We start from the raw sequence: 27651 nt of genomic DNA, 5'->3' as shown, positions 1-27651 counted from the left end.
CTTGTCACCATCCCGTAGCAAAACTTGTAGCCAGCCAGCCACCTTTGCCTTTACCGGTTGGTGAACGGTAATCATCAAAGTTTTTTTTTTGCCTTGCTTGCGGAAAATGTCGTTAACTCAGTTGAGAAGAATTTACAGCTTTTGCAGCAGTCAGTAGCGCGAAAAGCCTGCCCCAAACAAGCGGCACAATAAAGATGATGAACGATTGTTTGCCGGTTGAAAATGGTTTCCACTTGTTTTGTTGAAAACGGGAGTGGTAAGGTAGAGCGAATGTATCGAAGTGGTTTGGGATCCGTTTTGGACCCGAAAGGTGAACCTACTTACGCCGGGAACGTAGTTCTAGTACCTTTCCCCGTCACAATAGCAATAGCAGAAACAATGGGCACCCAAAATTCCATAATCAACTCGATCCGATCATATTTTCTAAAGGTCCGTTCAATGTTTTAATGGTTTGGCTTGCTTCCAAGCTCAGCCAAGAGGCGGACCATAAACTAGGATGAGCACAAACATGTGCACACAGACACAAGCATCATTTGCAAGCTGAATGGGAGCAACCACTTCCGGGATTGCCATACCCATTTTCCCGGCTGCCCGCCTGCGAGAGCGTTGATTGGAAGGCATCGAGAGCTCGGCAACTCGTCACGGTACAATCGGGCAGCCTGGGTAACCCGGTACAGCCAGTATCATCGATAAACAGCAAACCACCGACGGACGGCTGGCAAATAAACCCCCGAGTGATGTTGGATTATGAAAGCCGTGGGTATGGTATAAGGCCATATGGAAAGACAACGCTGGGATTGAGGCTTGATTTAGCGCGAGCTGTTGCATTATGTGTGCTTGTTGTGAAGCTTTGTGGCATTCACGGCCCACAGAGTGTTCCCTTCTCGAAAGAGAGGTCAATTGCGTGCACGATGTCTGCCCACCTGTGTTGAGTCGCTCGTACGAAATGCTAAAGATAATTGCAGTGTAGCGAGCAGGTATAAATGTACAAAAGTTCATGTGGCCCAGGCCAGTTCGAGAAGAAATGTTCACTACACAGAACGATGCTGTTGGGCAGCTGTTACAACGTAAAGCGAGAGTCGGAAAACTTAATGTGCCAAGAGGGTACATGTTAAGAATTCTTGGCAACAAATGCTTGCATTGAATATTTTAAACTGTAAGGTAGATAGAACAGGAAGGTATCTAGGGAGATATGTGCATCGAAATGAAAATTTCAATACAAACACACATGGAGGTCAGTAACGGAAGAATATTAATATTGGAACAAGTTGAATCGCCATTACGCACCAGGCGTCTCCATTTAATTAAACTAAAAGTGTACTAAAATATTGTTATAATACTCTTATGCACCTTCTAGAATGTCTGCATAAGAATAGAGTACGTGTACTAAAATAAATTTAAAAATAGAAGAAACGGCAATTTACTAATCAATTGATATAAAAAGAAGTCTTCATCCAGAACTATAGCCAATATCGGAACACCATCTTAACGATCAGTAAGGTCGAAAGAAACGGCGAAAACACAAAGCACTCAATTCGTTGTGGTAAACAATTCCTTTGGGAAGAGTTATTCATATGAATCATTAACGAGGATATATTAAAATCCGGAAACAACTCTTAAAAGATTCATGAATCCACAAAACAACGCGAGTCCTAGAGGTTGTTGAATACTCAGTGATATTATTTTAGGCTTTTTTTTTTATACAAAATGACTTCTGAAGTATAATTTTTTATACCGATGGTATGAATAGTAGCACTGGTTAATTAAGGTGGATCAAGTTGACGTTATTGTTAATAATTATTCTAGTTTATGTTTTGTAATGGCCGGTTTGCGCCTCCATTAGAGAAATTTATACGCCGAGGTCCTTTTTTTCAACTTAAATATTTTAATTATTCTTTGAAGCACAATCCGGGATAGCCCGATGTACCCCATAGAAAAACTTTTACAACTTTGCAGAATTTTTGTATCTAACATTTTAATTTCATCGGGTACTCTAGAAAAACAAGATGTTTTGAAGTTATGCCACAGAGTGTATAAAAAGCCTTATTTCAGAAGCAAAACTGAATAAAAATAATCCTAAAATTCATGATTTATCGAGGATTCATTGAGGAGCATGATATATCGAGCATTCATATATTGCTAAGGATTTCATGAATATTTGAAACAGACGTTCAGAATCATTAAGTTAGTTCAAAGATTTAACGAGATTGATGAATCTGATGCAGATTCATCCAACACTAGTTTCAATCATGTGTGTGTAAAAGATCTGCAAGTGTTTTTTTGTGAATGTTGATCCACACAATACCATTAAAACCTCACACTACCATGCATGATATAAAATTAAAACTGCTTTTTGTATGTGTGTTGCTGTTTTCTTCATCAGGTGTTGTGCTCAAAACAGTCGCAAAGCAATGCAGTCGATCGATCGATAGGGCCCTAATGAAGAAAAAATCCGTTCCACTGCAATCGATGCAGCTTAACTGTGTGTTCGCTTTTAACTGTAAGCTGGTGGTCCAAACAGTTGGTTAGTGATTTGGTGAGTGGAAAACACGATTCCAACTGTGGCATGTACGGCGTTTCGTATGAATTTTTCATCAGCATATAACGCCAACGTCCAGCGGCAGCTGGCATTGCCGCAGCATAAATGGATTAGCATAAAAACCGTTGCAGTTAGTCACACAAGATACACACACAAGCACAGCACAATGCTCTTTTGGAAAAAACAAACTCCACTGGAGCAAGTACATCCGAAATGCTGCCTCCCGGATTCGCGAGTCTGGTTCGCGGCTGCCACGGGAGCCAGCGGTTGTACGGTGGGTTGTTGCGTTGCGTTGATGTCGATAGCTCACAGCAAAACCGTTCAACTTACAAAGCTCGTTTCCATGAGGCCGGCCTCGTTAAGCTTCGTCTCGACCGTGGGACGGCGGCGGATTAGGCCGGGTTCGGCGGACGTATCGGTGGAAAGTCCCTCCTCGCACAGCACCACAGCGGCTTGCGCCGGTCGCTGACCGGCGGCACCAGAGGCGACGGCGGCTGTGGTGGCGCTAGGTGTTGCTGTGGCGGCTGCTGGAGCTAGCTGTACATTGCGATGCGGTTGCGTTTGCGCGATGCGACCGGTAGTGGCGGCGTTGGTGGTGGCGGCGGCGTTGGCAACAGTAGCGGCAGCAGCAGAGGAGACCGTGCCAGTGGCCGGTGCAGTCTTCTCCGCGGCAATGGCGGTGTGAAACTCGCGGTCAATTGTTTCCTGCTCGGTTTAGACAATGTTTCGAGTTGGGTTAAAACTTCAGTTTTGCGATCGGTTACGGCCGTTTAAGGGTTAGCAATGGCGAGCTCGTTAGTGTTAGACGTATTGGTTGACCTGTTTCGAGCTGGTATCGAGCGCAGCGGTTGAAAGATGTTGGTTTTGGGATATGTGGTTGACTAATACACATGTTTCCAGGTTCCGCTTGTGGGTTGAATGTTGGATGAAACTAGCATTCGACACACCGGACAAATGAGTCTGTATGTACGAGTCTGTACGAGTCAAAATGATCAGCCAACAAGCTGTTGTGACTTGTGTTGAACATTACTGTGTCGTAAGGGAAATCTGTTTTACGTTATATTTTATCAACCTTTTGAATTTTACTTCACACAAGCATGCTGAGCAATCTGCCAACAAAATGTCCGTGTGTAATAAGTAACAATTCTCAAAATATACTTAACTATTTCATTTCAATTTTGTGTTAAAGTCTTTCAACACAACCCGAATACAAATGATTGAAAATGTGTTGTTAAAATGTGTATGTGGTAACACTTATGTTTGAGATGCGATACAGGAATGTATTTATTTACGTCGTTAAGTTATGGTTGCTTAAACAAAGCCGTACTACGACAATCGTTTCTACACTACAAAAAAGCTTTTCTTTTTACAACTATCCCAACTATGCATCCATATCGATTCACTACGCTTTACCATCGATTTTTTTTTTTACAGTGAAAGCCAATGCAACATTTTGCAAATTATAGTTTGTTATCGCAATTTTAACACGATCAGTTGAATATTGTGAACAATGAGCTTGAGGTTAAAAGTGACTTTTTTGAAACGTTTATTTGAATATTTGTTGTTAGTATGGAACTTAATAAAACTTATTCGCTACAACGGATTGTAGCCTATACAATTGAAACCAAACTGTAAATGTTAAAAAACAACGAACGGCTCACTTTGATAACAAACTAGACAGTCAGGCGGTAAGCTACTAATTACTACGGCAGCCCGAACGGAACGCAATCTACTGGAGGGGAGCTTAATGAACGAACCACTGACAAGCGTCAACCAAGAACACAAACAAACAAACAAACAATCAACAAGAGTCCAGCAGGAAAGAGTAACAGAGCGCAACGAAGGATGAGAAGAAGAGAAACGAAGAATGTAGGAACAGTAGCGATGGCGACAGGCGTGATGGTGGCGATTTTTTAGGTAACTCAACAGGACGCTTTATGTCAAACTGCTTTTTATAAAGGTACAACCGAAACAGTGAAAAACAAAAACCAGCAACTATCGATTTTTTCTACATAGAAGCGTTTGGAAATTACCGAAAAGAGTCTCGAGGACTGGTGGGCATCGAGAAATTGGAAACGGTTTTGCAGCACGTGGCATGGATCGCAATTCGGAGCGCGTAATAATTACGGAACAGGGCGTTCATTGTTTTTGTTTAGAAGAAGAGTAATATTTCGCCTCCCCAGCAAATGGAGCGAAAATCATTATTTAAAACAGTTTAGTTCAGAAGGTTCATGGATTTAGGTTGAATCGTTTGGTTAAAATGTTCAGTAGAAACATGCCATTTAAAGGGAGTTATTTTGAGTCAAGTGATTTAGAATTATATTAAATGGATTGTATTTAAAATCGGTAGAACATTGAAGGACATTAGTGATAGCAGACAGTGGAAGAGAAGGAGAAGAAAGAGAAGAAAGAAAGAAAGAGATGAGAAGAACGAGTAATTCGGAAATGAGTACGGCACAAGAGATGGAATGGAAATGAAATTTTGAAGGCTACGCGATTGTAAGATCGCTTCGTTTCAGATTCTGTACGATGTGTTTAATGGAGTTAAGATGCTTATTGAAGTCAGGTTTGGAAATAAAAACCAAACAGTTGTTAGGTAGAAGTAGAGTTCTACACGAGCTACTGGAGCGTTGAGGGAATTCTATCTGCACGTTGAATAACTCCTTCCGTTGTGCTTAGAAATATCTACTACATGTTTTAAACTGGTTGTTAGATTACGCTTCAAGTAGTATTTTTCTATACAAAAACACATTTAAGTGTTTTCGGAACATTTGACCATTGAAAGCGAACAAAAGTAGAAGCAAAAATTGGATGGTTAGGAGTAGGACATTGGGTACGTTGGGGCAGCAGTAATAACAATCCCTTCATCCGACAGATCAAACGGTTCATCCATCATATCGAGCAGCATATAGGCAGCACACATGGGAATTGGAGGAAAATAAGATTGGGGGCGAGGTTTGGAACCGTAGATGGGTCGCTCTAGCAGCGCCATCTGCAATCAGGCAGCAGTAGCAAGACAGCGCTCAGCACAATCAGGAGCCACAAAGGGGCAAAGGGCGCTAAGGTGTAGGTACAGAGGTTATTTACGCGGCGCATTGTAAAGGCGTTAGGCGGTACGAGTTAGTACGAACGAACGTGCAGCAATTGCATTGGCCAGGTTGCCGCACGTTGCACTAGCTATTTCCTCGGGAATCGGGTAAAAGGGGATGCATTGAACCAAAAACAAAATGAAGGATTCAATATTGAGCCATTTTGCTGGCCAGTAGGGGTGATTTTTTTTTTTTTGGTGGGAGGAGGTGGGTGAAGTCTAGGAGGCGGTAGGTTTCGATTATTTTGGGGGCGGTCGGGGTTGGGTTTTAGTAGTTGATGGTTGAATAAATAAGATAGCTTACCAGGGGACTAGCGAGAATTATTCCGATCCTGCTTAGGACAGCTGGAAGACGCTGGAAAATGACATTACACAAATTGGTTGATACTAAAACATACACAATACACGTACAACAATGCTCATCGTAGAATAGTCTGTCTTCAATTGTTTATAAGTAAGGAAATGGGATTTTTTGGGGTTTGGAAACGAAAAAAAAAAACGAACACAAGAAAACAAACATAGACTGAGGGGAGAAAGAAGGATGGAACGAAAGTTGGTAACAGAAAGGAAATCGTTTTACTACATGTTTGGACTGTCACTGCGATGGTATGTAAATGCTAGCTGACCATATTTTATCAGATTTGATCGTTAACATTCATTTTGAAACACGTCTATAGAACCGGATTGCTATCGGCTATAATTTGTAATTCGAAGTCATCGCTAGCAGCAAGGGAAATAAGTATATGTGTGTGTTTTTCTTTTAATTTCTATCAACTATATCATTCGTTACAGACAAGCTATAAACACAAAAACTTTACGAAAGTGTGTTTTTTTTTCAAAGCGATGGTGAAAGTTTCGTGTTAAAGAAACCTTTTTGTTTGCTTATAACTGTGAAGAAGAGAAATATACGTAAAAAAACAACAATAGCGCAGGAAGAATGAAGAAAGATTCATATCAAAGGAAAGAAGCGAACAAGGTAAAGCAAACAAAAGGAAGCTTTAGGAAAGCCGTGAAGTGGATGTTGTTAAAGCACGATTCAGTAACAAAATCGAATAGTATGAAATTGGAAAAAAGAAGAATATAACACAAAATTATGAAATAAATCGAAATAAATAAAAATCCCTACAAATTACCACAAACCCGATCAGAAATAATATATATTTCATGGTTTAAAGGTCAATATTTTCAAAGTCGGATTTATAAACATCAGGTTTATGGATGGAAAAGATAGTTAGGGAAAATTATTAGCCACTCAGTGCCACCGAATGGCTTAGGAGATCATAAATTGTAGAGAAAATTAGTGGATATAATTTATGGAACTTCGTTAGGGAAAATCAAGAAACAGCAATAATATATAGGCAGTCTCCAATAATATATATAAGCAATAATATATAGGCAGATACGCTATTATAACCCGGGAAAAATCCGCGTACCTCGAATTTCCGCGTAAATCGAATCTGGGATTAAAATCGTTTATACTTCAAAGTTGCATAGTTGACTTCCTTCTCTGCACTTAGTTTAATAAGCAAACCAAGCTACATTTTGATAGAATACATCAAAATAAACTAAAAACAAAAGTTTTATGAGACAAAAGAAGCTATTTTAGATCTATTTCACACCTTTTTGCTTAGATTTTGTGCAATAAACTAACTCAGCTGTCAAATTTTCAAAAATCGCGTATCTCCGAATCCGCGTATAAGAGGAACCGCGTATCTCGGGGACTACCTGTATTCTGAAATCTTTCATCAGTTTTCATACAAAATACTGTCATTAACATTGAATAATCTACAATCAGACAAAATCTTTTTCAATATATGAAAACACCAATGTTTATAACAATTTCTAAGACTGAAAACTTCTATACAACTATTCTGGGATCATTCATAAACAATAAAGCGAGTCATTGTTTAACGCTGAAAAATTGGAATCCTAGCTTCGACTGCTAATGGCGCAATATGTTCTCGAATGCAAATACCTGCAGTAAATTGCATATCGTGCAACATGCACCTTGTCCCATACACTTTTGGTATCGACTGAGAGACGCCTTCGTATGTAGCACCCGCCGGGGAGTGAAGCAAGGAGTCGAAAAACAATCAAACAGCACAGCAAAACCGAGCACGTTACAGCTGGCCACCGACTGTGACTGTTCAGGTTTAGCATATTTAACGATTTGTTTCGAAATATTGTCCATAAAATCCCCTCGGTATTGTGCATGCCACTCACAAAGACTGCTTTTCGTAAGCTTTTCTTACATTGCCACCTGCAAGCAAATTGTCACAACAACAACAACAAAAAAAAACAACAAACATCCAAACAAAGCAAGACAGAGACCCATTCGCGCTTGTTTTGATTGGTTTTGTTGTGTCATGCTACGGTTTTTTTTTCGGGTGGTACCGATCTGTCTTGTACCGACCATCGATCGTTTGTTCCGGCTCCGGTCCATATTGTACCCTTCGGGGATGCCAGTGCTGCACAACACAAAGCTTCAGAAAAATCGTGCTCCAAAGCTTGATTACACCTGGCAACGTCGCGAAAAAAGGAAGGAAAGCAAACACACACACACAGAGCGAGCGAAGGAAATTGATAAGAATGACGGTAAAGTTCGATGGTGAGCAGTGAGTTCTTTCCCGTTTGGCGAAAATGTGTTGCTAACATTACACCGGCTACCACCCCAACTGGAAGGGCATACTTGCAGGGGTAGGGATAGAAACGCCGAGTCTCCAATATCAACGGCTGCCTGTCCTTTTTTTACACCCTAAGGTGAAATTGTTTGGTGCAGATTTGTTGCACGATGCTTGTGACCAGCTTTATAACCGGTGCAAACGCTACCTTTGTGTGTTTGTTTGGTGTTCTTTATTTTCCCGACCGGTTTTGCGGTTGCCTTCGGTTGCAATGAATGATTCTCTTCGGCCCGTCTGGCACCTTGCTCGTCACGGGAAGTTTATTGGCTTTCCGAACGCCGGGCGGAGGGGTAAAGAATGATGTTTAATAGTGCCAAAGGCTAGGGCGAATGTTGATAGCTGCTCCAGAACGGAATTGCCCCGCGCGACCGATGGGCGAAAGCTTATGGCACCGTGCTGTGAGAAGCTGACATCAATAAAACATAATAAATATCGATTCAGCAAGTGAAGCCATCGTGCCAAGGATGTCGGCTGGGTGATAGTAAAAGCGGATAGTAATGGATGTTTCTTCGAAGTGAATCTGGTACATGGCACTGGTTTGCGATGGGTCGAATGTAGGCGAGGAGTTTGTGCAACGAATTTGGCGAAAAATTACGACAAATGGAAGATAATAATAAATAAAATGCATTGTTGGAAATGTGTTCTGATGTGTGAACCAAGTTACTTGAGTATTTTATCAAAAGAATTGAGTCCCGTAGACCATTTCATCTTGTTTTTCAATATCATTTTATGATTACGTAAAGATAAATAAATTAATGTCAAAAATAGAAAATTACTAGAGATGTTAAAATGGATCGAAACCAACAAACTTCACAGCTACTGTATGCTAATTCTAAACATCTTTAACACTTAATAAAATTATTAAGCTAAGTAATTTCGGGCTTCTATCATATAAACTGTTAAAGCCGTCCAATAGAATTTTTTTATACTCATTTCATCCTTTTGTTCAATGCTTCGAAAGTTCGAAATCGATTGTGACCTGGGTAGGCAAACGATAGGGACTTGTGGTCACTCGCTCGCATCGTGCACCACTTCTACGTATTGTCAATGACGGTTGATGCAGCTTTTCCACAATTCAACATGAACTGCATGGTGCAACCACAAGGATGTGACCGATGCGATTGAATGGTCGACGTCGAGAAGCGGAAATACCCATCACCGGCAGTAAAGATGATGGGCTTTCGTTTGAGGTCACTCCACCACACTGCGGCTGAGAAGCAAACTGTCAGATACGGGTCATGCTACTGCTTTGCGCGCAAGCTTTGCTATGTGCTGACATGAGTCAGACTGGCATATCAGAAGGTACGCTACGCTGCATCGGTATGGCGTTTGAAAGGTGGAAGATTAAATTCATGAGAACATCCGCGAGACAGGTTTCTCGTTGAGGCTGTCGATGACAATTCGCCTCACTGAAGCACATCACGAGCGATTGTTTAAAAAGAGCAAGGAAAAAAGTGACTTTAAGTGCAACGAGTTTAATTAAATGTTTTTGGAACGAAAAATACTACAACTTTTATTTAAAAAAGTGCATCAAAAGTTTAAAATTCATTCCTTTTTTATAAGCTTGTCCTGTCAGCGATGCAGCATACTTGAAGCTCTAGGCTTAGCATGATAGAATGCGTCATCAAAAATGTATACAACGGCTTATGTAAAATGACACAGTAATGCAGCAGGGAAAAACTGGTGCTGCAGCGGTGGTGCCAAACAGTGTGACCGTAAAGATAATTTGTCTTTCGTGCACGAAATATGATTACTTGCAGTCATGCATATTTAATCACTGGCAGCAACATATTCTATGCCTGGCATATAATTAATACCAGAAACGTTGCTAGAAATGGCTGATTGATCCTTGCGCTCTTTGAAGTAAATTTATCTGGTATGTGTTTTTTTCGCTTGTAAAGCTTTACGTTTTATGAAACTAATTTAATCCATGATGGTAGTTACATCACGCTGCGAAGCATTCCAAAATTTAATCCGTAAATGTATTGTTATAATTAACCGTATTGATCGGAAATCAATTTTGATTGATCAATGACGGTGTGGCGAGTTTGTGTCTGTGTGTGTGTCACTGTTCGAATGAAAAGTAGGTCGACTAAAAATTCGACTCCAACTGGACGCTGTAATGAATTGTGTTTATGCATGTATGATTGCCTCCGTGGTAAACCGTGGCCGATATGGGATGGATTAATTATTGAAATGGATTTCATTTTTGTAATCATGTGGAAGGAATCGCTTCGGGTAGGGAAAAGTTCCCCGTTTCCACACGTTTACCACCCAACCCACGGAGAGTTCAGTGAACTGTGACTTGTGGTATGCATGGATCGATACGGTGCTTTGTGAGTTTGTGCGGTGTTTGGGTTAGAGTATCGTGAAACACCGAACAGGCACTACCAGTAGGAAAGGTTCAATATTCATCACGTGTTTAGTGGAACGATAGATACTAAAAATGTATTGGTATCGTTTCTATTCAGAACATTGACGATATCACTTAGAGGACCACATATTTCGCTGGTGTTAAAGATATTTCATTTGAATTAAAGACAAAAATAGAGTATGAATGAAAGTAACAAAATAATCAACAGAAACGCATGGAATGAGTTTAGTGATACTTATGCACTATGCTGGGGGAAACCATTAGCACAACAAATCCACTCATACAACAAACAGGCAGTACATCGTGGTGCACGTACTACAGGGTTCAATGGAAAGCGAAGAATAGATAGAACAAGCGGAAAAACCCTGTTTGCGTGAAACATGAAAGTAAAATGCTGGCAAAGAGAGAGAGAGAGAGAGTAAGAGAGAAATAAAGGTACAACCGACTGAAGAGTATGAAGAAAGTGTGCAACAAGTAAAGCGTGACAAGAAAAGTTATACAAATTAGAGCAAAGATGAAACGGCGGGCTATTCAAGTGGAAATGATTTATAGAAATGACTTGTTAACTGTTGTTAAAGATGTTTAACAATTTTATAGTTAAAATAAAGCGTTTATAGCGCATGAATTATGTTGATTTTGGTACAAATTTGTGTTTACAATCGACTGTTACATATATCTACACCGGACGGTACATTTTGGATAAAGTTGGTAATTGTTTTTTTACTTAAAATTAGATAAAATTTTGTGTTGTTTGCAAATTTGCCTTTATTAGCTTAGACTGTACCAGTCTAAGGAACCCGCTGTATCAAAATGCTGAAATAGTTTTCAATTAAATGTGAATTCGCTCAATTTTCTTCGGAAAAGTCAGGAAATATAGAATCGATTCGGTTAAACAAAATACAAAACATAAAAAAAAGTTTGTTAAACAGCAAAATAAGTGGCAAGTTGGATTAAAGAATTTTTTTTGCTAAAATGCCTAAAAATTTGAAAAAAGAAAATAAAATCGAATGGAAGGGAAGGACGGATTTTTAAACACTGGGAAACACAAGTTGATAAGGATCGAACGAAAAACTATAAACAAGATAACTAAAGTGCATTCGGATAGCTGCTTGTTGGGGACAACTCAAAAAACAAACCAAACAAACAAGTAATAAAATGAACATAGGTCGCTAGAACGTATCAAAACGGAACACAGTATGTGCAATGCAGTGAACTTCGCAAAGGACAGTATCGACTATTGGTCGTGGTGGCCACCGGAAGCCTTTGGTGTTGGTGAAGAAAGCTATCGGTTTGTGTGCGGATGTGCGGAGAAACCAGGGAGCGATAAGTGGGGGCTGCGAGGGTGGGGGAAACAGAGCGTGGGGGAAAGTGGGGATTTGTGTTTTTCTAATCGAATGGAAAAACAAAAACACAAAACATGATGCGAGCCGTTGTCGCTCCATTCGATAAGCGCTTCTGCAGAGTCAATTGATATTGGTTGTGCGTGCGTTTGCTTCTTGCTGCAGCTTGAACGCTTTTTTGTTTGTATTTTTGGTGCATACCGATACATTGTGTGCAGGAAAGTTTTGTTTTGGGGAAGTTTTTCCTTTTCCTTGTTGGTGGAATTTAAAGTAGGGTGAAAACGAGGGGTGGAGTGGATGGGATAGGCAGTTTTTACTCCTTCGCTTTTTTGCTTTCTTTGGTTGTTGTTTTGTGTTTGCTACTATCACTTCTCTTCGTAAAGGAGTCATTGTTTTCGCATCGGGAGGAAATGTTTCGAAAGGGTTTCAAATTAACTAGTCGTACATTACCTGAGTAACTGGATTCTCTCCAGGTCTATATACAACGTTGTGCAACGGCCGCTTCCGGCCGACATAGTTGACGCAGACGAACTCCAGCAGCGAGGCGTAGATGAAGCACATGCACACGCCGTCCCACACGTTCATCGCCGTCAGGTTCGACACGACCGGAAGTGTACTGCGGAAACCGTTTGAGGTGGTGAAAAAATTCAACATGGTCGTTACACCTGCATTCACGATCACAAGTTGCATCCAAGCGATGGAGGCGCCAGGTCGTCCGTACACGGGCACGGTTGATTTGCATGCAGTCCCCGACCGGTCCGCGGAGTGTCGTACGGTACGTAGGGGAAGAAGGAAGAAAAGAACGAGATCGGTATGAGAAAATGCAATTCAAACGGTCGTGGTCAGCGCGAGATGCATTTTTAATGAGCACGTCGCATTTTTAATGAATCCGTCCTGTAGGTCCCGTGTCAAGTCGTTGGGTTGAGTCCTCGCAATGAAGTCCACGCGTCCTAATGGTCGAGTGCGTAAAGGTGTGTGTGTGTGTGATTGTGAGAAAAATAGAGAGAGGGAGAAAGTGTGACGGTTTACGTCCCGGAGTGTCCGTGTTTGTATAAGTAATTTGTGCATAACGGATGAAGCTGACGCAGTGATCGTGTCGGCGATTCTTTCGGGCTTTCTACACCAAACACAAACGCAAACACACAAAGTCACACTGATGTTACACGCTGAAAGGGTTGGTATATGTTTTTTAATGATGCAAGTGAATAGTGACCATGTATCGTGTAGGCGAAATGGGTGAAATGAGAGCGAAAACATAGAAATTATGGCGCAAACTATTAATGCATCACTGCACGGAAATGGCATGAATCATGGCAGCGGTGCAGAATGATTGCTGCAGCGGGGTTAACGTGAACCGACCGGGTGGAAAAGATCGGGCAAATAATGCAGTCGATTAAGCACGCGGTGCGTGTTTGTGCTGTTATTGATTTTTTCTTGTACGCTGTTTCGTGTTAATACATGGTTTAAGGTATTGTTAAAAAGCTTTTTACAGGGCAATAGGGTAAAGGAACCTGTAGGTGTATTATTCATTTTATTTTCAATTTAATTAAAAAAAAACAATATTTATTCCAAACAAAACTGAAACTATTATTTGAGTTTAAAAGTTAATAAAAAATAGCCTTTTCATTAAAAAAAAATATTTGAATCAACTCCATTTTGCATTGCGGTTCCTCCATGTTAGGATTAAATCGTTCGATGTACACCAACTGATGTGAATAGAATTATTCATATCACTTACGTGTATAACATCAACGTGTAAAATACAATGTAAAGGTTAATGTGCATGTCCTATGAATAAGTGTCATCTACTGGGAAGATCTAAATTGATTCGACCACTTAACCACATCCAATTAAAGCAAACATTGGCACATTCACAACAAACAATGATGACCATTTTGCCATCGTTCGGTACATATGAGGGGCATCATTCCAGTGAATACCCATTCGTAGCCATGATCCTTGACACAGTTCTGGGAAGTCAGGACCTGACAGGCCGAAAGCCAACAACCGGAAATGGCTACACCCTTCCATGTAACGGTGCACCCTCTTTCAGTGGTTTTGGTCAGCAAAACTGTACAGTCACTCGGTTGTTTGATTTTTCCCCTTTTCGCGTTGGCCATAGCCATGGTGAAGGTCACCGTACGGCACTCCCTGGTGTTGGATGGTTGGAAATAAGGGTAATGTGGGTTCCAACCAGACGTTTCGATGAATTTGTTTGTTTCATGGCGTATCAGTTATTTATATCGGTAAAATCGAACGACTGAGTGTCTGGAAATGTTGGATCAGCGCCTAGAAGAGCACATTTTACATAAAAAAGAATCATACGATGCAATCACATCATCCTAGAAACATGCATAACTATGTTTGAAAAAATATTTGTTTCAATTGTTTAGATAGATCTTCAGTAAAAACGAGTTTGTTATTTGTTTTATGGTTGTTATAACAGATGTAATTGTCCATTTTCCTTTACAAATGTTAATTTAACTAAGGATTTTCAATAAGATTTGGAGGTTATTTTAAGATGCAGGAACTCTATCGTGTCGGTTAATGTTGAATAGTTGCAGTGGCAACTTTTAGTTTATATTACCTGCTCAGTACCCTTTTCAAGAACGACATCAAAAACGGAACGTAACGATATTTTTATGCAACCATCAATAAGCCAATGAAAGTTAATGTCTGCAAGAGCGGTGAGTAGAAGCGAACGGGTAAGGTATGCAAACACAGTGAAACATCACACAAAGACAACACGACAGTGTGTACTGAATATGGGAAGAGTGCGTTTTGAGACAGAAAAAAGGATTCCGGCAACGACAACATAATCAGTAACTTTTACTGATGCACATTGCACACAATTGCCTCCTCATTTCGGTGCGTGGAGAGAGCACCCGGAGGAGTGTTAGAGGTGACGCAGGTGGGTTGTGGGTGGGATTTCGCTTGTGATAATGTTCGCTTACCTATCATGACCCTTGCCGGGACCGCATTCCATTCGAGCCAGAACGTGATAAACGATGAGGTCACCAGTATGATGCCCGGTATAAAGACGGTCGTGAAATAGAAGGCTCGATCCCGCGTAAACATAAGATCTACCTTCAGGCAACTGTAATTACCTATTGTTGTTGTTGCCCACGAAGTTCGCGAGTATCAGCCGGTTGGAATCGTACCGTAGAGGCGGCAAGAGATGCAGTTTTGTTTTTCGTCCCGGAAGGTTCAATGGTATGGTGGTGAAGTTTGGCCAAGTTTATAACAAATGGAGGAATTTGTGTTTGGGTGTCAGAGTGTGTAAAAGATGGGGGTTGTATTGACAAGTTCAAAACAATTGTTATAGAAAGGGAATTGGGAACAGAATACCATTTTTGTATTATAACAAGTGTGTTAGCAACGGAATTTAACACATTTGAAAATGTTATCCAGAAGAATAATTAGAGGAGAAATATACAAAGAAATTGAGGAATAGAAGAAAAGAAGAAAGAGAGAGAGAGAGAGAAAGAGAGAAAGAGAAGAGAATGGGGATGAAAACGAAAGTGTTAAGCAATGCATTTGATTAGAATCAATTTGAAGAAGAAGATTTAGATTTTATAAATCATTATAATCCCATTATACCGATTATATCCTGTGACCAATGTGATGTACATAAATAATTCGTCATATCAGAAAAACATACAACCAATTTAAAACAATATTGAAATAAGGTTTTGTTCAATTAGGTGTTGATATAATAGCAAAACTAAAACGCTCGTAATGGTGAAATGAAATAAAAACAGTACTTTATACTTAACACTCTTACAAACTAGATTAAACATCAGCATCGGATGTAGGTAGTGGTGGAGCAAGGAGAACGAATTCAAACCGACATATATTTCCCCTGTATAACATGGATTAATTCTTACCGTAGTCAGGACGGTGGTACTGAGCAGAGCATGATTTTTTTTATTTACCTTTTATCAACATTATTTACCTCTACCATAAACGATTGGACGATGCGAACAAGGACAAGGTAGAGCAAATACGCGTGCGACAAAGAAAATGGAGACGCCTGGTACGTGGTGGAAGTAGAAACAACACGAGGCAAATAATCATGCAGTTTTGGCTTGATAACAGTGAAAATTTGGTACGTGTGTGTGGAGGTGTTTTAGAACGATTTATTTATAACAAAAAAATGCGACTTCATAAAATGTACTGTGACTTATAGCAAGAGTTTCCACAAGCGACGAAAATGGAAACACTGGAAAATTGCTGTCAAACATTGGGGCAGAGTGGAAATAAAATCGAACTCGATTCATGCAGTTTGATGACAAGGCTGCAAACATGTTTGCACGCCTTTGGTGTAACGGTGAAGCGTCAATGATTAGGATGAATGGGCAAAAAAATAGTAATGTTGGAATGTGTTTCATCGGCGAGCACAAGCATGGCACTCGTCGTCGAGTTAACCCTGCTGCCCGGGGCTGGTTCTGTTTGCCCGCTTCCGTGCAGCCAGCACCGTACGTTAGCAAAGTAGTGCGTCCGAGTGTTGTTTGCTTGTTAGCAAACTAGTTAAGTGTGTTTGTCAGCCTATCGATCCACCCCCAAAAGCGTGGAATGGATGGGCAGAAGCGGTGCGTCCGTCAGGCTCGGTCTACTACTCGGTCTACGATCGATTTCTCCCGTCCCGTATCGGTAGATGCAGTTATGGAGCGTTTTGTTTGTTTATGTTGTTCTTTTGTTGTTGTTGCTAGCACTCGGTTTACCGGCCGGATGCACATTTTGCCACATTTACCTATCATCGAGCGGGCCGGGACGGCGTTCCATTCTAGCCAGAAGGTGATGAACGATGACGTCACCAGTATGATGCCCGGTATAAAGACGGTCGTGAAATAGAACGCTCGGTCTCTTGTAAATATTAAATCCACTTTCAGACAACTGTAATTTCCTACACGGGCGCACACGCACACACACACGATACGAACAGAAACATATGTACACGCAGCACATCGACATTTGGGTGTTTTTTATTTGGTAGTAAATGGGAAGAGAGAGAAAGAAAGAAAGAGAGAAAGAGAGAGGTTTCTTACGGTCAACCAGTTTTGCTTGCGTGTCATTACGGCTGCATGGATGAGGTTACATTGATCAATGATTGGTTTAGGCAAAATTGCGGATGCAATTGTTTTTTTTTTTGGTTTTGTTTTTGTAATGTTTGTTTAATGCACTACCAGGATAAAACTAGACAGGAAAATAGATACAGCACATTTCAGAACAGAGGTGAAAAGGGAGAGCCATTTGGGTAAGACATATTGCAACTACCTAAGAGAGGGATGTTGGGCATTTTGGTACGCATCGAGGTACAATAACACGCATTCAAGAAAAAATAAACTCAAAGGAATTGGAAATCATGAGTAAAAAGTAGTACTAAACAATTAACATCCTACGTTTGTTTAGCCATGCACGGGAAGACAAAGTGGAAAGCCGGAGGAGTTGATAGATCAGTCAGTTCTAAGTAGTAAAAGGCGCTTTGGAAACTAAAACATGTGTAATTAAGGAAGAAATACACAATCTGATTCCTTTACATGCTTCTTATTTCATCACTTTTAATTTTATCCATTTCTTTAAAACCATCGAGATGTAAAAGAATTAAAATCGGTTGGTCATATAAAACAGTGCGAACAAACATAAAACAAACAAACAACAAACAAAAAAATAGAAGAAAAGGTGAAGAAGTGCCTTCTAATGAAACAACAGTTTAACAGTTCCGATTTAACAATAAAACTTCAGTAAAACAAAAATAGCATTGGAAGGAGCTTGCGATGACTTGTGGCGTTTTGCACGAAATTATGTTAAATTTTTAACATACTATCCTACATGTTGTGGTTTCAATGTTATGAAAGTTAAAATAAAAAATATAAATCAATAATAAAATGATTTCCACATAGATGCTGCAAGAAAAACAGCAAAATATAACATTTTAAAACACAATGCACCACGTGAATTGCAATGCCATATGCAACTGAAACTAGAAATATGCTAGATTTCATTAAATATCCATGGATTGTATCACTGCAGTTTGAATGTCTGCAGAATCCCATGAATTTTTTCACTACTTATCAGTTGTCTGTGGAATACATTTAACCATAACCCGATATAATATTAGTGAATTTTTTATTTCAGTGGAAAACATAATAAAAGTAAGCCTCACATCGTGTTTACTGAAAAAATAATGATTCTTTGATGATTTATGAGTCAATAAGGTTTCACAAAGCTTTAAAGATTCCGCTAAATTTTAAAAATTTTGTCAATCCAAATTTAGAACAGAGATTCGGATTCCTTCCTTCAGTTCAAATATTCATTCTGAATTATGTATCTGAAACAGATATAACCAACACTAGTCAGGACGAAGAAGCAGTGCATTTTGTGCAAGATCAGGTTCCAGACTCATTCAAGAAGAGGAAGAGCGAGAGAGAGAGATAGAAAGAGAATAATAGAAACCAAACTAGATAGAGCTAATTAAGAAGAGAACATAATTCAAAGAACATAATCTGTAGAAACTAAACAAATCATACGAAAACCAGAGCAACACAAAGTGTGAACACTCACGAACCGAATATCTACCGGAGCTAGCGAAGAGATAAAAACGGCCAGGAGTGAGTGAGAGCATTTTGAGGGGATAGCGCGTGTGTGTGTGTGTGTGGGCATACGTTTGGTTGTTTTTGCAAACGGGAAGAAAAGGAAATAGTTTTGAATGCTTGTATGTACCTTGCTCCTCAAATCGTCTCTGACATAAATTACAAAGAAACTCTTCGTCTTCTACCGACAACGTTTGTCCTTCGGCTGATGAAGAAAATGTTTGCACGTGCATTATGTCATTGTGGGTTGTTTCACAGATAATTTGAAAGTTGCGTAAGTAGGGAAGTGGGGAATGAATTGGTTGTGGTGTTGTGGGAAAGGTTGGGAGCAGGAAGGGACAAAATCGCGATCGTGACGTAGTGGTAGTGGGAGCAGGAGTAGGGGGAGGATGAGGGGATAAAGGATTGAACAAAGGGCTTTGCTTTCGAATTAAACAATGAAGAAAGTAAAGTAAAGAAATTATTGTACTTTTAATAAAATTCTTAACTTAATCATTGAAGTTGATCGTGAAGAGTCGTAACTGGTATTAAGCGAAGCAGAAATAAGTTGAGAAAGTGTGAGAAAATATTCTGGTGCACATGTACGGTAAATCATGGTTGGCTTTTGAAGCAGTAACTTCTGTTAAACAAAGAATCTGCAATTCAGAACTATGTTGAAAAACATTTTGAAATATTCGTGTAAGGACCAAATTGACCAGGTAAATAAAATGCTCAGATGAATTGTAGTGGCATACCCTGCTAACTACTAGAAACGTAAGTGGAACGCACACAGGACGGCAAAATCATGTTGAAAAGTAATAAACAAAATAATTATGTTATCACGTACGTAAATTATACCTAGCCTTATCTCATCACAGTCACTTTAGGAAACCAAGGTTAATGTTTTCTAAATAATGCAAGCAAATTGCAAAACCTAGACTCCACCCATTGCATCCAATGTCCAAGCTCCAAGCCACGCAATGTTTCAATTTCCTGTCGGCTCCCGGTTTGTCACTTACTCAAACACTAGCAATCTACTTAATCACATTCATTAATTAATGAAAAGGTCTGCACGTAATGTGGAGCGAATAATTTAATCGCTCGAGAGAGAAAGGGAAGACCAGAAAGTGAGGGAGCACAGAAACATGTTGGTCTCCCGGGCTTGAGCCTGTAATAATAGTGTAGCGTAGGAAAACCCCCTTAAGATAATAACTAACTGGCAAAGGCACACTATAAACAATTAAATAAACGATAGCTTTTTTTGTCCCCCACTGATGCGTGGCAAAACACTTGCTCCATAGTGCTCACGAATGGTTAGCCACTTGGTCACAGCCCGAACAGCGAAAAGAGGCACTTGATTTACATCCCTCTCCGGAGTCTGACGTTAAGGTTTTAATTGTGATTGAGCAGAATGCGGCACGCGCCCTATGCGACGGACGTTGCAATAATTTGCAATTCTCGCCCGATTACACTAATGGCGCACTCTAACGCGGAGGAGGCGCACTGCTTTTTGTGCGTTGGGCGGAGCTTTGTACACGGTCAGCTCAACGAGGTGTTAATGGAAAGCGTGGGATCTTAAGACATCTGAAGGATGCTTCCGACAAGCTCCTTCCAGCATTTGGTTTGGAATGGTTCATGCCAAATCATACGAAGGAAAGGAACAAAACATGGGAAGCAAAAAAAATTAAGTGAGAAAATACGTTAAACTGAATATTCGGTTGAAGCATTACAAAGGAAAGAAACAACAGAATGGGAGAAAATAATTTACAAACAAGGTTGAACGTAATGCAAAGCATTGGAATAATGGTGCAATCGAAGAAATTGCTTCAAATTGGTAAAAATATAATCGAATAAAAAGAGTTAAACAATCTAACCACAATTCGATTCGGTTCAAGAAATACACTATTCTGTTTAACACAGTAATTATGGCGCTTGAACGAAATCGGAACAGAATTCAGGCGCTTAATGCAATAGTATATTCGATCAAAGAATAACGAAAAAAACAAATGCACAAAATACCATTTCAATATTACAAATACCATTGCAAACGGTTTACGGCTCCGAAAAAGGAAATGGTACACAAATCGATCCAGAAGAAAACAAAATCATAATAAAACACAACTTAACACAAACGGAACTGAATACACCAGCGTTTCGCAGCTGGAACAAAAGTGTTTCCCCTCGTGTGGGGGCAATAGAATGGACCTTCAATACTACAATCCAATGGACCCAGCAAGAGATTCACTTACCTCTCCAGCTAGCTTTGATGGGGCAGGCAATTGTTTGGTTCTGTATCAAGTAGGCGTTTAAGGTCGTCAGCGAAGGGCTCTTGCGGAGAGTGTCCTCGTCATTCTTCCAGACGTACGTTATTGCCGATTGTTCGTACGATACTGTATGCAAAGATTGATAAGGCATGGGGAAAAAGAAACCGGAAGAGATATTGAAGGTAAACAATGAATGATACAAGAAGGTTGCATTTTACTTACTGCTTTCTAAAGCAAAAGAACACAGTGGATCATCGAAGGGAAATATGTTCAACCGTCCCTGGCAGGACAGTATCAGATGCCTCCTGGAAAATGATAGATAATATTAGCATTGCAGAAACACTCCCCGACCGTGCCTGGCGCCGTACCTCATTAGATAATTAATCGTTCCATTGCGGTATATCCGGAGCGCAAAGTGCATCGGTATGATCGGATCCTTAAAGTCGCCGTGCATGATGAAGTACGTATCCGGTAACCAAATGTCTTCGTGGTGGTGTATCGCGTTCAGATACTCGTACTGGGACTGGTTTGCGTATCGGAGCCGCGGATCGAACCACTGCTGCTGCAGCAGAAATTCCACCTCGTATTTCTGTTGTTGTTGTTTGAGAGAGTTGACAGATGTTTGAAAAAACATTTTTAATTTTAACGATTTGTTATCTACATGCATTGTCGAATATTCTTGCGCGTTGGAACAAACGCTTCCAAGTACACCTACCAAACTAGATTCGTCGGGTGACGCTAAGCTTAATAGTAAAACGCTAACGTTCACAGTCAATGTACCTGCAACGAGATAAAGCACAGGCCATTATAATGCATATGGCGTTAGCATTCTGTTTCACGCAGTGCCTTTCGACAGCCAAAACATTATCGTTCGCTTTTGGGATTAAAACTATCAAAGAAAAGATTGAAACTGCATCGTCCGCGTGCAATTAGCATAAACTTTGCTTAGGTCTACTGCTATGTTTGCTGTTATAGGTATAAACCAAACAAAAAGTTGAGCAACAGAACCAGTTGTCGAAAAATAACTTCAACCCATGAACGTACGGCGGACGTTTAACAGGCGTTTACAAAGAAAAAAAGAGACACTTTATGGCTCAATCTACAGAGAAAAAAAGTAACCCAACAACATTTGCATATCGAAAGGTGCCCGTAAACTTGACAAGAAAAAAAAGGTGCATCAAGTTTATTTGTATTTGTAAACTTAAAGGTGTACAATTGTGTTTGTTCGATTCTATTTGTATTGCATTTGCAAAACTAATAAAATCATTTCAATGTATTCAGGTTCGGTTGAGGATGAAATAAATGTTAGAAAATATAATCTTAAATAATAATGAATAGTATTGTGTACTGTATGTCTTGTTTCACTATTAACAATTAATGCTAATGTCATAATATTAGTAATCATTGGCACAACTCTCTAGTTTGGTGCGAAAAAACCGACATCAAAGTGCGCTGAAATATAATGTTATGTCGTTATAATTATTGGCATAAAATATGCATATAAAATGAAATAAAAAACTATGTGATGAATGTGCGTTTCATGCCCGAATGGGATGACGTGAAAAGCAAGCACGCAACTGAAGAGTGAACAGTGAACAGAAAGTCTACAGATGGACAGAAATCAACAGATATACCAATACCAACGAAGCACTCATTGCAAGGATGCAGCCATCAGTAGAGGCAAAAGAAGGAAAATAAAGAGGCCGTCGAGCTGATTGGTTCACACACACAGTAATACTTGTGTTGGACGCATACGCAAAAAAAACAGCAAACAGAAGAGCACCACATAAAATGAAAGAAAACAGAAGGACAAATGTACGCATAAACCGAAATGGGGTGACGGAAAGGAATGAGGAACAAAGAGTAGTAGTAGTAGTAGCGGACGAAACTGGTAGCAGACAAAATTAAGGGCACAAGGGAAAGCAAACGGACCACGATTCTGGGGTCGTCCTGGAACACGCATATCCGGTATGTGTTTAGCCATTTCCGGCGTGTGCATGCCACAGCAAAAATCCGCATCTGCAAAGAGGAAGAGAGATAAGAAGAAGAAGCAAAAAACACGCGACTAGCCACGGATTGTTCAGAATAGGGGGGCTGTGGGGCGGTGGGTGGGGGGAGGTTGTTAAAAGGGTAGTTGTTGTGTGGGTTGGGGGGTTGAAAATTGTTTGGCGCAACCAATTTTCGGCTCTGTGTGTTTGTCTTTGCTATCATGAGAGTATATTCTGGCCTGAGTGTGTATGAAGTACAGAGTTGTTTGAAGGAATTTGTTACAAACATGTCCCTTTGGCTGCTGTCTGTTTGGCACCTTGTATAAAACCCTACCGTACTGTGTATTGAGAGATGGAGAGTGATAAAGAGAAAGAGGGAGAGATAGAGAGTGGAAGACTGGTTGCCGGTTCGTCCATCGACTGTTTCGTGATGCTATACTTTGTCACCATCCCATGGTTGTGGTTGTTTTGTAGCGTAGGAGCTGAACGGGGTTTTAAGTAGATAGTTTTGATAGTTGTATGCAACACTACTGGATACTGATGGGCAAGCACTATTGAAGGACAACACTGCACGAGGAAGGAAAATGTTGCATAATGACATTGAAGTGAGTACCGAACGAAAAAAAAAATGACAGTTGCATTGTGTGGGCTAGGCGTGAGAAAACAAACGGATTTAAATTAGCGTTTTGAAAGCGGCTGAAAGTGCGGAGAAGGGTGTTGACCACTATCCATTTTATATTGCATATGGGATCAGTCAAAACTTTTCTCTTAAAATTCATGCAAGTAGTAAGAACAAAATAAACAAATAATAATAATCATCAATAAATCGTCCAACAAGTCAACACATACGGCATGGAATTATAAATAATTTATACATGGAATAAAAAAATGAAGAAGAAGGTAAGAAAACTAGTTAAGGTTGAATGGAATATTTTTTGAAAGTAAATACTTAAACTCACTTTGAAAAACAAAGAAAAAGGGTGTAAATTAATAAAAACCTTGATAAAACATGAACGAAAGAAGAAAGTGCACGAATATAAGGGCGTTGGTATGATCGCATGTACAAACACAAATGCGCATGGTGATTTGACCATTAAAGTTGTCTAAAAGGTTAGTTTTTCTAGAAAATTCCTAATTAAAAATTCAAAAACCCAAAATTATTGTTGAAACAATAGAAGCAAGCAGCTAGGTTGACCGATAAAAACAAGTACCATTTTCGACCAAGAAAAAAAAGTGATATGACATGAGTGACAGCTAGTTGTCATCAGCAAATCAGCAAAAAATGAAAGGAAATTCGTAACCGTACATCGGCGGACCCCAAAACACTTACCGTCCACTGGTGGTAGCAAACGCTTATCGTAACGGGAGTTTTTTAACAGATGGTCTAAAATTTCCTTATCCGACTTCCCTTCGGCGAATCTACGGCGAACGATAGAGAAAGGAAGATGCATTAATACGCCTGGTCGTGTTACGTGTGTGTGTGTTTGTGTAGACGTGTGGTCGTTTGGTTGAGACGTGAAAACTGTAATTAACATCGGAAGGAAAAACACTGAAACGCATGCATTTTAAAACCTGTAACTGTAGCAAACCGATCGAGACGATTGGAAAGAGCACAAGAAGGTTAACATTGGAACCGGACGTTCATTCATTACGGTGTCACAGGTTCGATCTGGTTGGAACTGAAGTAATTACGTCCTGTGCGAGAGTTCTATCAAAAAAATGGTTCTATCAACACACTAGTCTAGGCAAAATGTTTGTGAAATGTTTTATATTGCTCCACGAGTTACTGCATTCGTTTGTATTACAATGTGTTGGTATGTGTGTGTTAGTGTGTGTGTGGGTGTATGTGTTTTATTTTGCTGCTGTGGTGATGCGAAAAAACGAGTCTGCGTTAGGTTGTGAATAAGTCTAGACATTATGGTATTTACCGAACTCTTCCTCTTCTGCTAGTGTTACGTTAATGGGAGTTGACGTGAAGAAACAGAATGGTTAGAACAGTTGTGGCAAATGTTTCAAGTACAAGTAACCTAAAGGAGTAATGGTTTAATGGTTGTTTTTGTTTTTTTTTTGCTGTTCAATTGCGCGTTTGCTTTTAGCGGCCTAGCGTACTCTATCAGTATTATTTCATTGCCTGGCAGAGCTATGGAACGAGCGCGAATATGATCGTATGTGTATTGTTTCTGTTTGCAAATCTGGAGCCACTGCTTGAGGAGGCTGCTTCGTTAGTTCTTAGGAGGGGAGCTTAAATGTGTTGGTATTCTGTATTTGTTACCGATGGAAGCTGGCACAGGGAAGTACAAATAGAATTACCAGAAACTAAAACTTATAGACATGGTACACATTAATGAATACGAGAACCAAATAATGATGAGAAGAAATGCCAAGCACAGAGTTTTCAATAGCCTTCGCGCTAAAAGAAAGTTAATTTTTAATTCAAAGTTAGTTTTAATTTACCCAGGGATAGCTCCTTTGCAAAATAGAATTGAATTTTCTTTAATGCTACAATGGAAAACTCTGCACTTTAAAGCCATTTACGGTGGACGAGTTGACGGAAAACTGCATGAGCAAATTAAGATGGCGATGGTGGCTTTGACATGATGGCCATCGCCACAAAATGACGGATGAGACAGCGAGGTAGCTAAGCGGCTAAGCCCAGCACTGGACAGTTCGACCGACCGCCGACGGTACTTACATGGGGTGCGCTGTGTCTGAGGCAACTGTTGGTATCGTTAGATAACATAACGCTAGTAGTACACTAGAGGCTGCGTATAAACAAAGTGAATGTCTTACAAGATGGTGGCTACTGGCGGGCCGGCTAGTGGCCGCCGCTACGTCCCGCTGCACAGTGCGGGCGTGGAATTGCGTTGGTTCCGCGCGTTGCGCTTCCGTTCGCGCCCCGCTGCGGCAGTGTGCGTCCTCGCCACCGGCATGCCTTCGCTGCTCGCCCGGGCTGGAGCTGGTGGACGGTGTGATGCGCGTCATTGGTCGACGACTCGTAGCGCTAGTGGACGATGCCGGGCCAGGGGAACCATGCTGTGGAGTGGTGGCATGCTGGTGGCATGGTGCGAGTGGTCGTCCGCTCACTGCAACATGGCGGCTGATGAAGCGGGACAGCTTTTCGAGCACGATCGTCGAGTATCCGTCAAACACGGTCGACGGACGCAGCAGGTTGAAGGAGGAGTGCCACCGGGGAATGGTGGCAGGATTGGTGGGATCGGTGGGGGATAGACTTCTTCGCCGTTTCTTAAGCGTGGCCAGGACGATCCTTTCCTTCTCGGTAGGTTCGGTTTCGTCGCAGAACCCTTGGTGAAGGCTGAGGGTGCTTCTCGGTGGAGAAATCCTCGATGCGATGTCCGGGGTCGGTGTCACCCAGGGAGGGTGATCGGGCGGCTGGGTTGGCGGTGTGCGGCTGCTGCGGTCGGTTGCGGTCGTGGTTAGTGGTTGACGGATGTCACCGGCTGTTCTGGTGTCCAGCTGCAGTGGCTCGGTTGACCAACTTCGCTGGTTGCGGTCCGATCGTACTGGTCGATACTGTAGATGCGCACTTTCGCACGAGTAACCCATATTATGACATCTGCAGAGGTACGTGATTGTAGCAGTGAAGAGAGGAAGAGAAATGGGCAAGAAAAAGTTTGTCAGAAATTTATGTCCTTTTCATTCTTGTATGCGAGAGAGGCAAGTGGACGGAGCGAAATACGTCCCATAATCAATGGTTAAATAACGGGTGCAAATAAACGAAGTAAAATATTCAACACAAATTGGTAAAAAATCTCGAAACTCACAGCTGGGTCTTGCTGAAGAGTCGCAGCAATTTTGCCCACGGCCAACCCATCGCTAGGTCAGCGATCCACAGGGAAGGGAACAGATCGATATCATTAATTCCATATTAATACCGATTCGATTACGTTCGCAACGAGCGATTCGCGAAATTTTGGGTTGGATTTATAATGCCAGCTTTGTGTGGTCGTAAGCGAATGAAGCAAAGACTAACAACGGAGGCAATGAGCTAAGACGATGTTCATTAACGATTACGGAGCACTGTAGGAGCACCGTGTCAGGAAGAACACTAATCAATAATGCGGAGTATGGGGTGAATGATATTATATCAAAATCGAATTAATAACCAAAATCTCATTATGGTTGAGGTAAACATGTAAAGGATAATCAACTTTTTTGTTGTACCGCGTATAAATGATTTAAAATTGATGGCTTTTTTTTCAATACGAAAAAGGAATAATGTCTAAGACAGTGTAGTTACACAGAAATATTGCTTGAAGGGAAGATCAAATTTTCAGTGAAAAACATCACACCGTTAGGTCACAGAAACATCTGGTAAGACATAACGAAATTCTCGAAAATCTATAAATTTCCTCCAGAATTCCAGAATTTCCCAGAAAGAAACCTACGTACTGATTGACTTGATAATTTCACCATGTGTTCTTCACTAGTACCAGAGAAGAGTTTTGATGTTGTAATTAATATTTGATTGTTTTGTAGCCAAAATAGTGAGACATTTTGAGTACAACATCGCTTTCGTAGCTTTAAAGATTCTCCTTGCAGTCTTCTTGAGCTCTTTAAGCTGTCCAATATTTGAGTTAGTTTTCGATTGTCGAGCTTTCCAAGTTAATAGTCTCCGTTAAAGATCACAAATATGCACTTAAAGCAAACCGCCAGTGAAGTTTTCGTTTTTCTCTAGTCAAACCGATCCAACAGCATTACGCCATTTGAACTCTTCTCTTGCTCATCAATACCATACCGCCACTGCTGACGAGCGATCGATAATGGTACACATTCTTTTTTCCTCC

General features: G+C 40.6%; 1 protein-coding gene across 1 annotated transcript in view; it reads right to left on the bottom strand.

Annotated features, from left to right (window-relative positions):
- The window catches only part of LOC128715933 (uncharacterized), a 31685-nt gene extending 5275 nt beyond the window's left edge, over positions 1–26410 (bottom strand). Inside the window, exons 1-13 of the mRNA XM_053810855.1 lie at positions 25539–26410; positions 24775–24792; positions 24177–24265; positions 22791–22877; positions 21574–21638; positions 21227–21447; positions 21081–21163; positions 20844–20984; positions 18746–18820; positions 16776–16928; positions 12473–12687; positions 5932–5982; positions 2870–3244 (exon numbers count right to left, since the gene is read on the bottom strand). Of these exons, the coding sequence (XP_053666830.1) occupies positions 2870–3244; positions 5932–5982; positions 12473–12687; positions 16776–16928; positions 18746–18820; positions 20844–20984; positions 21081–21163; positions 21227–21447; positions 21574–21638; positions 22791–22877; positions 24177–24265; positions 24775–24792; positions 25539–26410 (2445 nt within the window). The remainder of the gene's footprint in view (positions 1–2869; positions 3245–5931; positions 5983–12472; positions 12688–16775; positions 16929–18745; positions 18821–20843; positions 20985–21080; positions 21164–21226; positions 21448–21573; positions 21639–22790; positions 22878–24176; positions 24266–24774; positions 24793–25538) is intronic.
- Positions 26411–27651: the final 1241 nt, after the last annotated feature.

The sequence above is a fragment of the Anopheles marshallii genome, chromosome 3 (assembly GCF_943734725.1).
Source record: "Anopheles marshallii chromosome 3, idAnoMarsDA_429_01, whole genome shotgun sequence".
Lineage (NCBI taxonomy): Eukaryota > Metazoa > Arthropoda > Insecta > Diptera > Culicidae > Anopheles > Anopheles marshallii.
The sequence above is the reverse complement of the archived record's forward strand: the minus strand, read 5'-3'. Positions and strand labels throughout refer to the sequence as shown.